Source organism: Alligator sinensis, unplaced genomic scaffold (genome assembly GCF_000455745.1).
Source record: "Alligator sinensis unplaced genomic scaffold, ASM45574v1 scaffold144_2, whole genome shotgun sequence".
NCBI classification, from domain to species: domain Eukaryota; kingdom Metazoa; phylum Chordata; order Crocodylia; family Alligatoridae; genus Alligator; species Alligator sinensis.
This window is the reverse complement of record NW_005841872.1, coordinates 3,713,922-3,728,443: the sequence shown is the minus strand read 5'-3', so window position 1 is coordinate 3,728,443 and position 14,522 is coordinate 3,713,922. Positions and strand designations below refer to the sequence as shown.

The window sequence follows — 14,522 nt, the reverse complement described above, 5'->3', positions numbered from 1 at the left end:
CAGTCTCTGTTGTACATTTTATCTGGACAGCAATAGAAATATATATATATATATATTTCTTTTTTATGACTTTCAGATCAACTGTTGCAGGACCCCCTTTAAATGTTTGGTCCTTTGCAGTAGAAAACTCTCAAGGTTGTAAAATAAAAACTTTCCTGATATTCTGCACTTTTCCCAAATGAAGAATGAACACTTCAATTTTAAGAATAAAGGCAAGAGTTCTGATGACAACCATACTTTTTTTCTATAACATTTAAATTGGACTTAAAAAAAAAAAGTACTGTCTAGCAACTTATCTTAATGTCATATCTTCATCTAGAAATTGCGTGCAACCACGTTATAGAGTGAGCAACAGTTGGAATTAGGAGTACTGTGAAAGTTAAATAGTTTGGTAGCCAGAAAGTAACTGAAAGCCAAGGATGAGATTTTCCAAGCTGCCTAGCTGATCTGAAGGCCTAAGTCCCATCCATTTCAATAGACAGAGACATCCAAGTACCAAAATATCAGCCACTATCTGTCTTTTTCCTGGTTGTCCTTGCCTCTTAGTTGTAACTATGGAAACAGAGCTTTTGCCACTTCCAAAATATTTTGCACAAGAACATACAGCACTAATTCTTCATGAAGCACAGAAAGAATAACTCACTTTATCTAAAATGACTGTTTATACAACAGCTTTTTAATGTCTGAAGTGTTCTTTTATTTTTCCATAATCTGTCAAATTATTACTCTATTGAAATCTGATCTACACAGGAATTCTTCTCAATGAATTATCTAATATCGGCCTTTGACTCTCTGAAAGGCTAATCTAAAAATGAATTGCACCAGCCTTTTTTCCACAGAAAACAGAAGGACTCATTATCCAGGGAAATTTGGTGAGTCTACAGAGGGTGCATCTACACGTGCCCCTGATTGTGCATTTGTTATTGCACAGTCATTTAGTACTTGCTCTAGCAAGTATTAAATAACCTCAATTACTGCACAGTTCAGCCGTGCATGGGTCATCTCTGATCCTATTGCACTGTAGCAACTAACAGTAGCATTGGAGTAGTGATTTGTATGTGCCAACATAACGCCGCCACAGTGCCAAGCTACGTCACCATAGCTCGTTGCTACAGTGACATAACATTGTGTGTAGACATGCCCAGAGAGAAGTAAAACATCTTGAAGTTTTCTCCAAACCTTCTAGAGGGCAGCCACAGTCATTAACAACAAAAACTACAATAACAACAACAATTAACTATAAGCCCTTACTGGCTTAATAAGCTGGTTGTATGACAGAAGTAGGTTTTGAGGAAGAATTTGAAAGATGTCACATTCGTTTTTTGCATGATGCAGTTGAGATTTTCCAAGTTTGGAGATTTTTGTGTTAGAAAGCATGAAGATAGTTTTGTGAAAGACACATGATGACTTCTTTGGATAGCAATATACTAGTGCCACATTGGATCAAACTTGAGGCTCTATGTCCTGTCTCCATCAGTAGCAAGCATTAGGTGCTTAAGAAGAAGTTACAAAACACTTCACAACTGACCATAATAGTGGTATAACTAGCCCGCTAAAAGTGTCTCAGCTTTATCTCTAAGCCTTGCACTATCTTAAACTTTAAAACATGAAATGTTATATCTCTTCTAAATTTTTGTTAGAAATAACTATAATGATTCTGCTATATAAATATCAAATCCCATTTTTATTTCTTCTACAATCTCTTTGAGATTGTTATCTCATACTTCTTTGGATTTCTCTTTTATGTAAGTTTAACAAGTCTCTCTCTTTCTACATTATTCCTGATTCCATCATAAAAGCATTTCTCACTTATTCAGACTAAAACTTAGCTTTATACTGTCCTAAAATCCTCTCTGAGTCTCCCATAATAAGCAAAAAAAAAATGATGTTCTCCATCAGTGACATGAAGCAAATATTTTAAAAGGCAGATATAGGTGTGTGATAAACAGTTGCTGCCAGGAAATATGGTTGCAGAAAGGAAAAAATGCATAAAGGACTGATGAAGGATTAGGGAAATTGCTTTTTTCCATTTAAACAAAACCTTTTTCTTCATAATTATCAGCAAAAGAGACATGAAACTGCTTGACAAACAAATTCCCTTCAATTACACTCCCAGCAATACATATATATTTTATTCTGAAATACAGTGGGGTTGCTGTGTTCTTTGAAGCAGATGCTGCATGCAAAGAGTGTATGAAGTGATTGCTGTAAACATCTATGTTTAGTTTGTCAAAGTGCTTTGAAAGAATAGGTGCAATAGGCAGCATGCTTTTGTGGTCTAGCAACCTAGAGCTCCTCAGCTGTCATCCTAGTCTTGCCAGTGTCTCTCTGTGTGTTTTGAGCAGGTCATATAGCCAAAATTCATATGTGGGTGTCTAAAGTTACACTCTTCAATTCATGCTGCACTTAGTCACATCTATAACTACCTTTTGTTAATGTTGAAGATCTGTATTAGGATCCTTCCCAGAGATCAGGCCCCTATTAAGGGGAGGGGTGAGTCTGCAGACTACAGTAGGCTTTAAACTGTTTAATGGCAATATGGCATATCGTTTGCTTGACCAAAGTTTACATAAGAGCAGAAGAGGAAAAGGAAATGAGCAGGCAAGAGAATGTCAAAGGTGAAAGCAGTTTCAGAAAGTTCAAGAAAGACAGGCCAAAAGAACTAGGTTAAAGGTTGCTTAGACTGCTTTTAGAGGTTTTATGCCAGTCAGACCTGGTTTAGGACAGGACATGGCTCAAAGAAGGGTCAATAGGCATATGAATATTAATTACAATAGAACCTATCAAGGACATTTCTATATTTTTAGGCTTATTTAGTAAGCTTCAGAAATGAGGCCAGGTAATAGAGTAAAAAAATCTGTGGCCAATGATGGGGACAGCCTGAAAATTGAAGGGGGGCATCCCATAACACAAAATCACAGCCTTCAAGGCAGATGGGCTATCTAGCAGAAGACCAACAAGGACCCATAGTCTAGGAAACAGCCTGGGAAGCAAAGAAGTATGTACCATACTGTCCCATAACACTAGCTAAGTGACACCAGCAACAAGGTCCCTGAAAGCAGGGGGGCTGAGTCCTAGTTTTGGGGGAACAGACCAAATTAGGAGAAGGCCTGGAAGGCTACGTGGACATGTGACCACAGAGAGACCACCAACCAGAGACAGCCATGGATGAAGAGTCATCAGGATTAACAAAGGGTCCCTCCTTTTGTCCTGTCCCCTCTTTGCCCCATCCCTCCCTGTCCCTCTCCATTTTGCTCCCTGAGAAGGGTCCTCATCCCTATCACTGACCCCCAGGAAGGGTCCCCAAAGCCACCATGGACTGAGGGCATAACATCAGTTCCTCTCATCCACCCCACTGGAGGGGGGCTGTGGGCCTCGGCATCCCACCTCCAGACTGCTGACACCTAACAAAGAGAGTCTCAGAGTGGAGCCTGTATCCTGACCAGATGTGCTTTGACTCTGATGGCAGCCCCAGGATTGATAGATATAGAATTGTTTGATTGTTTGTATTGTTGCTTTTTTGTTTTTACTCTGTATCAATACATTCGCCAATTATTGACCGGCAGGTGTTGTGGTTGGTCTGAGGGTTGTGCCCGCCCAGAACAAAGGTATAGGTGCTGGGTCCAAATCCACTGTCAACAACTTTGTCTCTGGTAAGACGTAGTCCTGCTTCATGGGTTACTGCATAATGGATTTACCAGATAACAATTTTTCTTAATGCAAGTATAGTTGGCAGCACTATGACTGTATAATAATATAAAATACTAACATCATAACTGACATGTAAAGAAGCTAACTCTGTATGTACACATGACAAACAAAAAATGAAAACACTTGCCTGTGGCAAAGACAACATTCTTTGACACCAGTCTGTGTTCTACAATGGAGAACTGAGGAAGCTCAATTCTCTCTACACCAGTGACTGCATTATTTCCACCTCTCCAGTAAAACTCAATGTCATCTGTGGTATAGCCATCTGGAAACAGGGCAGAAAATATAAGGAAGAAAAATCACACCATGTTTTAACCATGAAACATCTAGTAGATGGTTTATCTTTTTAAACGTTTGCAGACAGAACTAGGGCATAGCAGTTGAATTGTTGGATGCTATTTTATTCCATATTGGGGATTTTCATATATTATCATTTTGAGAGTCTTTCTTTAAAGAAGGCTTTATTACAGGGTCACAAAGATTGTTGCCTCCCCACTCTTTTTTCTCTCCAAATAGTTCTTCTGAAATCTGGGGCAAGAATAAAAGAAACAGCATGATCAGGAAGTGTCTCCCCTTTAATGCTTTATTCTAGGAGCCTTATTACAGATGGCTGTAATGTAAAAAATCATGGATGCAGCTACATGTGTGCTTTACTGCAGAGTTGACTAATAAGCTCTTCAGTAAATTAATTAACTCTGCCACAAAATAGTACTGTCACAGACAAGTACTATCCTACGGTGCAGTAGTTACATGCACTGCAACACATGTGACTGGAGCTGGCTGGGGCATGCAGGTGCTACATTGTGGGGGCTGCCTGTACCCCAGCTAGCTATCCAATACCAAAACCAAGTGGTGCTTTGTTAAATATCATAAGAGATGGAATAGTCCATCAGTGCAAATTAATATCTTTTAGACAGGAATTTTCTTTGAGGTTCATTAACTCCAGTGGGAAAGGGACAAGAGCAAGTGTAAATGACACAAGGAGTTCAGGGTACCGTGTACTGATATTTTATGTATGTAGATGTTCCCAGTATTCTCCATCATGTCATAGAAATGGAGCAGTGGATCTTGAACTACAATTATAAGGCATCTGAATATTCCAATTACAGGAAATGACTAGGTTGAAGAGAGAATCTGTTTTTATGTAGAACTGAATTCCAGATCATAAATGGGCCTATCTGACAGCCCAGGGGGTCCTGCAACAAGACCATTCATGCATAGTAAAACACACTGAAGGAAAATTCTCTCTCAGTGTTTGTGCTCTTCAAAGTGAATCTGATTAAAATATGAACATCCATTCTCTCGTGTTACAGATAAGCACCCAGTCACTGGCTCTGGCTAATCAGGCTGGAGTGATAAATTACTTCATTCAGTCTCCTAGCCCCATGTTTTATCAACATTGCAGGCAAGCCTCAAATTAATAATTCCCTTACATTTTAAAGAAGGCAAAAAATAAACAAACACAAATTAATTTTTTTTTAAGAATTGACACAAATTCATATATCTATTGGACTATGTAAATGAAAACTCTCTGTTTGGCATGACTTGCATTTATTTATATACATACAGCTTTCAATTTCCAGAGTACAGTTCTGTTCATCCAGTGGGTATCTTCTCAAGTCCATCATACAAGCAGCAGTAGTCGTGATTCTGAAATGCCAAAAATCAAATAGAACAATTCTTGTTTTTAAAGTGAGGAAACGTTGAAAAAAAACACATCTCTGAACCTATTACTACAGGTTTTATTTTGAGCACTACTTTCTCACATGAGCGGTTACACTAACTTTGACAGGACCACTCATTCTGGGTTACTTGTGAGTACTCCCTCTAGGGTTCAATGGTTTTATTTGCATATGTAAATACTATTCAAACATTTGTTAGGCTTGACAGAAGGCAGGGTAGTGTTGGACCTGGTAGACTAACCAAATCAGAGTTGCATAAGGTTTTATGAGCAACAGCTTACTTTGTCATATAATGCTATGTGATAAAGCTGTATGTGCTTCTAGAGCTATCTCATAAAGTGAACCATTGCTCACAGAGGATTATGCATCTGTGATTCAGTTACTCTCTAAGGTGCAACTCCACCATGCCTTCTACTTGAGTTGAGATTAACATGGCTCACTACCTCTCTTCTTAGTTGTCAGGACTGAAGGACCCAGCTTTCTATCAGAAAGTGAAAAGCAGTAAAAGATTTCTACAAATAATAGGATGATCAGATCTCTGTGAACAACAGATTTTGGTGCGTTAGTACTTCTGAAATATAAAAAACAATTCGTTGAACTGAAAAGTTGAAAAAAATCTTTTTTTTTGCTGCTTTGTTACAAGTGGACTGAAGTTTTAAGTGAATTAAAATTCAGTATATTGAGGGTTTCTTTTTAAATAAACAGGGATGTTCTGAAATGAAATAAAAATCCAAATTTCAAAAAGAATGAAATAATTTGGCTTTTTTTGCTTTTTATTTCCAAGTCAAGTAAAGTATTTTGAATAAATATGGGCAAATCTGACTTGCATTTTTGCAAAGTTTCAGCTGAAAAATGTTAACCTGCTATAATGATGATTTTTTCTTTACTGTGCTGCAGTTTTGTCCAGTTTCTTTTTTTACTGACATACCACACAGCTTTACCAAGACCTTTAAACAAAGAAATGCAAAGCATAGTAAGAATGAGAGAATGAATTCAAAATGAGGAAGCCTAATTTGAATGTAATACTACCTTTTCTCTTATTCCCAAAGTTAGCATATTTTCCTAATAAGTTTTAAGCAGATATCTAATTAGTGATCACTACATTCAGATGCGTTTGTCTATTAATTTAAGATAAAAATAATGAAATATGTATATGCAGTAAAAAAACAGGTCACATCAATTATATTAAGACTTTCAACATTAGAACAGAATTTTAAAATTAATGTATTAATATATGAGTACTGCCATTTAGATTCTGATTCAGCAGAGTATTTAACCACATGCTTGGCTTTAAAAATTCTTTAAGGTCTGCTGAATCGAGGCCTAAACCATGAACAAGAATTATGGAAATTCATCATGCTAATATTGGCTTCATGTGAACTTTATATTTATACTATCTTCTGTGTTTGCCAAGGTACAGATTCGAAAACCAAAAACATTGTTTCCTTAACAACCTTGAAAACCCTCACCAGCCTGTCAAGATAGCCTGATGCTTAGGGCTACAATTTCAAAGGCACGAGAAAGCAGTTAAAGTTACACATTACACTTAAACCATACTAAGGGTACTTAAAATTAGGACTGTTCGAAGCTTCGGTCCCAGATTTGATCAGGCAGAGATTCAGCTTGATTAGGTGGCCAAATCTCCAAATCCAAATCAAATCAGAGGACCCTTTAATCTCTCTGAATTGAATCAGAATCCTCCAGAGAGATTCAGAGAGATTCGGACATAGACACAGTTTTAAATGTTTTTTCTACATATCTCTAGGTAGCAGGGGCTCTTGAGTGCTGCGATGCTGGGGTGCACGGAGCGTCGCACAGGAGTGCAGGGGGGTCCACAGTGAACTTGGCAGCAGACCCAGAAGTGGACCAGAAGCACTTCTGGTCCACTTCTGGGTCCGTTGGGGAGCACATGGCCAGCCTCCCCTGCAGCCCCCAGCTCAGTGGCTGCTGCCTCCTGGGTCTGGAGGGCACCCGGGGTCCCCCTGGCATGCTCCCCAGCAGACCCAGGTTCACCACCTGGTGAACCACCGAGCACATGCTCCAGGTTCACCACCGAGCACGTGGAGGGGCCCCCTGCACTCCTGTGGGACGCTCCATGCGCCCCAGCATCGGGAGCCATGCCTGCTACCTCAAGGTATATAGAAAAAACTTTTAAAGCTGTGTCTATATCTGAATTGCTGATTCTCTGAATCAGCATTTAATCTTCAGATTTGGATTTGGCCGAATCGAATCAGGGACAGTGATCTGAATCAACAAATCGAATCACTGTCCCTGACTCAGGCCAAATCCGAATCCAAATTGAATAGGGCCTGCTTCGCAAACCCCTAATTAAAATGTCAGTGTCCCATGTTAAAGTTTATTACCTCATGCAAAATGCTCTTTGAGCATCTCAAAGTTATGCCGCTTCAGGGGAGGGTTAACTCTGGGCCATGCTACCTTGGTCATGTTAGGGTAACTACAATCTGCTCCACAGAGGTAAAATGAGTAATATGTAGTCTTTCAGCATCTCAGGATGTACTGTACTGAGTCACATCCTCTCCTGTTCTGTGGATGAACTTTCCACACTCTTGGAAGTGGAGCCACCAGGGTTTAGCACAGTAGCATGCTTCTCCCACTCTCAGGGGCTCCATGCTCTCACTGCACTAAATCTCAGGGAATTCATACAGGTAACACAGTCCTCTCCCCACCTCCAACCCCAGGATGGGAACAGGGGATGTGGAAGGAAGCCACATCCCCCCGTTAAGCCACATGGCCATGGGAGAGCTGGCAGCACTTGAGTGAAATGGGTCAGACAGCACAGTAAAATTTCAATTAACTTCTAGTAACTGAGGTCAACTGAACTTTTTCATGGCTTTTGCTGGGATCCAGGCAAAAGATGAAGCCTCTCTGGAGAAGGATCGGGTGGCAGAGAGGAGTTTGGGGGAGAGGGGGAGGGCAATCAGCAGGGATCAATGGAGAGCTCCCTGCAGCAGAGCCTCTCCTATCACCCCATTGCTCCAGGATGGGAACACGGAGGCTTGTGGAGGGACACCACAGCCCCGTGCCCATGCCTTTCTAACTCCAAGCTCTTTGCTCCCACCGCTGCAACTTCCCTCCCTCCTACCCCAGTCCTGTCCTCCACAGAGCAAAATATAGCTCAGGTGTCCTGGCTCCTAGCCATGCCCCTGCTTACCAGCCATCTAGTAGCAAGTCAGAGCTGGGCAGGCAAGAAACGGTATTAACTTAATGTGTGACTGCTCAGATGTTCTAATTTTAATACCACTTTAAGATTTCACAGATATAGTATGGTCTAAGTGTAACATGTCATTTCACCTTAGTTTCCCCACTCTTGGAAATTTCAAAATGGCAATCCAAAGTTAAAGAAAAGGTAATCATTATTACTATCCCCTGCCAAAGCCGATGTAATTTATTATGGAGTTTCTACTTAAGCCTATATTGAGGTAAGACATGACAAACAAACAAGGCTGAAGCTCCAGTAATTTTTCTATTGTATTATAAATGTGCTCTCTGTTCCTTCCAGATTTAGAAGAAAAAATGGTTATTTTCAAACATATCAGGTATTTCAAACAGATTGAATTTTTCTTGTAAATGGTACTAGCTGGTGCATAATTAGAATTGAATTTCCAATGGCCAAATCTAGCCTCCAGCAGACATCTGGGGCAATACTATCACACTAAAGGAAACTAATGTGTGGGGAGGATACAGGCAACTGGCAGTGGGTGGGCCTGGTGCAGGTACACCCAGTGGATCTGCTGCTATTCAGATATTCCCATTTTTACATTTATAAGGGGAAGCTACGAAAAAGGCAAAGTAGAATCTGAATCCTCCCACATGGCCAAATATAGCTTATGGAAGTAACAATGCTCTGCTTTCCTGGTCTTTGAACATATTCTATGTTGTTAATATCCAAAAGTTTTAAATTACAAAATACCTGGAATATTTATACCTGGAATACCCAAAATATTTCCTGGAAGAATTCCTTTGGTTGTCCCATTTTACTTCCAACTGCCCAATGGCATGCCTGTCATGGTAGATGCTCTGCTTTTATTCTTAACATGTGTCTCAGTGGCAGGAGTAGCTTATAGACAGTAGTTCCCCAGTTGTTCTGTGGTTTAGGGGAAGGATTTCTCTCCATTGAGCATCTGCCCAATGCTCTGTTGTCTCCTCAGGCAAGGTGCTAGATTTAGATCTACTAATTATAAAGACTAGTCTCTCTCCAGTATAACTATTAACAGCTCTGACTTGGCAGATAAAACTACCACCAATCAGGCACTGAGGAAAAAATAAACAAACGCCACCTTTGATCGGCGATCATTGTATGAATGTTCTAAATGGCAAAATCCCAACAATTATCAGCTTTACAAAACCACATTTCTTATAACATGAGATTAGTTTAGTATGCACACAATTCAATCGGTTGTTGTGATACAAATCAAGGATCCAAACAATTCAGTACTCTTTAATCAGAGTGTTTAACTATTGTCAGATGCCAAGTAGACAGGGAATCTACATTTATAAAAGATATATCTACCTGGCATATTTGCTATAAAATATGAATCTTTCAAACATGTATTTACCTTCAATGTTTGCTGTATGACTTTTTAGGGAATAAACTTTAGTATAAGCCCAGAGGTAACGAAATACTTATTATGCAATTGTACTAATGGGGGATTTTAAATTCCATTATATCTGTTGGATAAAATGTCTAGTAACTTCTTAGGCAGACAAGGTTCTTTGAGTGAATCTGATATCTTTGATTGGACCAACTTAAATAGTTGGAAAAATTTTCTTAGCAAGCTTTCAGGTTTAAAAACCCCTTGTCAGGCTGAGGACGCATCTGCAGTTGGCATGTGCTTCCTCATCTGCAGAGGCTTCCTCAGCCTGATGAAGGCTTTATAAACCCAAAAGCTTGCTAAGAACATTTTTTCCAACTATTTAAGTTGGTCTAATAGAAGATATCAGATTCACCCAAAGAACCTTGTCTACCTATGTCCTTAGACCAACATGGACACAATCTACACCCATGTAACTTCTTAGGTATGCAGAGGATAACTTTCTGAACAAAGAGTTGAGGTTACAACCAAGGGTCATATGTCTTGGACCTTATTATGACCAGTAAGTAAGAACTGGATTGGATGATTTGATGTATTTTTCAATACTTTCCTTCAAGCTCATATTGCTCTCACAAAGAAACATTTCTATTAATTTTGTTATGGACGAGATACTGCCTGGCACAGTAGGATGCTAGGACTCCCAGAACCTAGCATCAGAGCACTGACATAGAAACTGTTAAAAGGGTCAAATAAACATCAGGCCGAACACAAATACATATTATTTTAGATGAATGCAATACAGAAAAGAAAGATTTGCACTTGCATAAGGTCCCCTTATCCAGCTTTTTACTTGCTACTTCTTCCTGAACTTTATTATTATATTAACTTGTTACCTAGGGATCTCAATTTTATTGTGCCAGGAGTCATAATACAGACACAAGATAATCAAATGGTTCCTGCCCAAAGAGATTAATCTAAATTGTGTAAAATTCTCTGTGAGGGAGCTATTGGTTATTTCAATGCTCCTCCTAGCTCGATATTAAGAGTTACATTCAAGACTGAGTGCCTTATTAAACTACAATAATCATAGTAGAGACTCACAAAAATGTTCTTCTTTCTGTGGGTTTATAACATTCATTCTTATGATGTCTTGGGCAAACTGATTTTGTTTATGGTATGCATGTAAACAATCAAATAGGCCATATTTTCCATCCCCTCTTTCTAAAAACCTTTTGTTTTGATTTGATTTGTTCTGCATTATTATTGAGGAAATATTGTATAGACACAAATGTTTTACTTCTTTAGCACATAATGAGATCTGTCATCAATACGATGTGTGATGGAAGGAACTTTCAAAACCACAGGCCAGGTTTTGAAAAGCACCTGTCTCATTCTTGGAGTTATTATATACATCATTCTTTATGAACCATGGTGTTTGTGGCAAATCACTGTCTTTGAGGCAGCAGAGAAATTTGAGATAACTAAGGCTCAATCACTTTAAAAATTAGCGGTCAGTCATGTCAAGTAGGGTGCAGTGAGTGAGTGGGGCATGTGCGTCACTTTAGTTACACATTTTTGAGAACTGGAGTTGCTCAAAAAATGGACCACTTCCTCCTGTAACATCTCCAGTTTCCCCATAGGCTCGTATTCAACAGGAAGAGGCATAGTCTCCTGAGAGGTTGAAGACATTTAGAAGGAATGTGTTTTTATTACTGATACCATTTGAGTAATTACACGCAGCAAAGAACCTAGAATAACCAACTGTCTGCATATCGCCTTAGCTCCTGAATAATAGATTACGGGTGTGTCTACACATGCACCATGCACATTTATTGTGCAGTAACTGAAATCACTGCGCAGAATGGGTGCACATCTATACATGCACACCTGGACTGTGCAGTAAATATGGTGACTTATGCCAACTTGGGTGTAAATTTGATACCTGCATTATGCAGGTTTAAAATTTATGTCAAATTACTTGCTACACAGTAATGCATATGTAGATGCCTTGTTGTACAGTAAGACTGTGTGTGGACTGACTCAGGACTAACTTTATTCCCAAGCCGGTCCAAACAGCATTAATGTGCTTTAACACCCATACATGTAGACACCAGCCTATTCTCACTTACTGCACAGTAACTTTAAGCTGGATAAATGCACATGTAGACATGCCCTCCTTTGATCAATGGTGTCAAGGATTCAAATATTACTCCCTTTTTATCAGCCCCAGGTAAAGTTTAACTTCATCCAGTTATTTGAAAGCTCAGATATACTGCAAAAGCTGGGCTCTAGTGCTGTCTATATTTGGTATGAAGGAAATGGAGAGTGAGGCCCTTGCAGACGTTACATTTAGGATATGCTCAACCAGTTTAATCATATCTTAAGTAGTTACCTGGCCACACATTTATGCAATTAATGATGCAATAAAACAGGCAATAAATCACAAAGTTATTAAACAAAATATGCATAATAACTTTGTAGCTGATTTCCATCATGCCTTAAATTAAATGTGTCGCCAGGACAATCACTTCTAGCTTTGGTAGTGCATCAGAGCCCTTAACTCTGGTGCACTTCCAAGGCTGGGAGCTCCAGTCAGCTGATTGACACTCCCAACCTCAGAAGTTGATCAGAGCCCTTAACTTCAGTGTGCCTCTAAAGCTGGGAGTGCCAGTCAGCTAATTGGCTCATATTTGGAAGTAATGTAAAAACATATATTTTCTAAGGTTTTTGTAGATATTTAAATTCTCATAGGAAGACCACCAAACATCTTGCCATTTTGAATATGTTCTATGGCAGTGATTCCCAGAGGGTGGGCTGTGACACACTAGTGTGCTGTGAGAGGGACGGAAGTTTACTGCATGACTGCCTTGTGGATAAATGCTCTCCTCCCTTGTCTAGGCCAGTGGTGCCTCTGGGGACTGCTACCACTTCTGCTGCCTTTTCCTGCCCTTCCCCAGTTCAGAAAGCCCTTGTGCTGATCCCACCACCAATGCTCCCAGCAGCTCATTCTGCTGCAAGTGGGAGGGCAGGTGGACATAGACAGTGCCATTCTTTGCAGCTTGGCTCATTTCCTCCACTCCTCCCATGCTCCTTAGGGCTGGCAGAAGGGGCTGTGGGGCTGGTCACCCGTGTGAGAGATCCTGCAGGGGGCTGCCCTTCCCCCCTGAGGGGGGTTGGGAAGGGTCAGACAGTAGAAAGAACAGGGCACAGCAGTGTGAGGCCCTGCCTCAGATGCCCTTAAGTGGCACCAGCTAGTTCAGTGATTCTCAACTATTTTTAGCCTCAAAGCCCTCCTCTGTATCTTTTCTGAATTTAGATCTCAGCGTTTTTAACTGTGGTACTGTGAGATTCAGAAAAGTTATGGAGTGGTGGCCTCGATGCTAAAAAAGGCTGAGAACCACTGGTATAGGGCATTTATACACATATTTTTTTTCTAGTGATGCGCCAGAGATCCACTGTTTAATTGAGTCTGCTCCGCATGTGAGCTAAGGTGAATGGCATCATACCACGTGCAGTTGTATAAGTGTCGAAATGCGAACTAGCACGCAGAAAATGGCGTGATGAGATTTTGAACTAAAGCACCTCTGAGGTGTTTTAGTTCAAAAGCACCCCGCCGCTCTTTTCTTTGCTCTGATGTGCATTTCACTGCTTATACAACTGTATGCATTTCAGCACTGGGTGCTTTTCAAAGTGCCCGGTGCTCCAATGAATACATATGTAAAAATGCCCATAGAGACTAATCTTTGCTTAAAGAAAGATGTATTTAGTGTTATTTTTTACAGTAGATCTCAGCACTGGTATGATTTCCTCTGGAAGGGTGGTGGGATATAAGTTTTGAAATATATATGTATATACCTTTTTGGGTGTAAGAGTGAAGTGTGCCAACAGTTTTAATACAGAAAAAAGTGGGTGCCAGGTATCAAAAGTGGAAACACTGATCTCTGGCATGCAAAGCTAAATGAAAGCAAAATACTTCTTTCATCAAACCCAGTTGCACCACAATCATTTTCTGAACATTCATGTACTCAGTTTCTTCAAGCCCTTCATAAAAGTGTGAGTCTTCCTATTTTTATCTAAAAAAGACTCAGCCAATCATAATTAATACACAAAATTTAATAGATCATAGGGGGGGTGAGGAGTCAAGGCCATGTCAAGTGAAACTGAAACTCCAGATAAAAACAGGAGAGATAGTATCATAGTCGAATGGCGATGCTAGAAATATATCCTATCTCCATCCTGTTTGTGGTCAAGCTTGGCCTTTTAGGCCAGGACTGCCTTAGTCTGCTGTCTGGTACCATGTTAACCAGTGCAGCCTGGTCCATAGTTGGGCTTTGAGCAACTAAACTGGTGCCCCCACCTGGGCTAGCCCAGATGAAGAGGGTGTGTAGATACCCAGCAAGGCTAAAAACAGGACCTGTCAAAGGGCGGATGAGGTCCTTGTGAGCCAATGGCCATCCATACCTGCAGAGGAGATGGGTGTCACCAGGTCACTCTGCCCGAAGAATCACCAATGATGCAAAGCAACTCAGCTAACCTAGGAGGGTTTTTATAGCATCTAAGGTGCTCCAATAGTCAC

The 14,522-nt window shown here is 40.1% G+C and overlaps 1 protein-coding gene across 2 annotated transcripts in view; it reads right to left on the bottom strand.

The window, feature by feature from the left end:
- The window catches only part of GABRB3 (gamma-aminobutyric acid type A receptor beta3 subunit), a 181,577-nt gene that overhangs the window by 36,327 nt on the left and 130,728 nt on the right, over nucleotides 1–14,522 (bottom strand). For both annotated transcript variants that reach the window (XM_006017063.1, XM_014527328.1), the window contains 2 exons: nucleotides 5,279–5,361; nucleotides 3,839–3,976 (listed from right to left, as the gene is read on the bottom strand). In XM_006017063.1, the coding sequence (XP_006017125.1) occupies nucleotides 3,839–3,976; nucleotides 5,279–5,361 (221 nt within the window). The remainder of the gene's footprint in view (nucleotides 1–3,838; nucleotides 3,977–5,278; nucleotides 5,362–14,522) is intronic.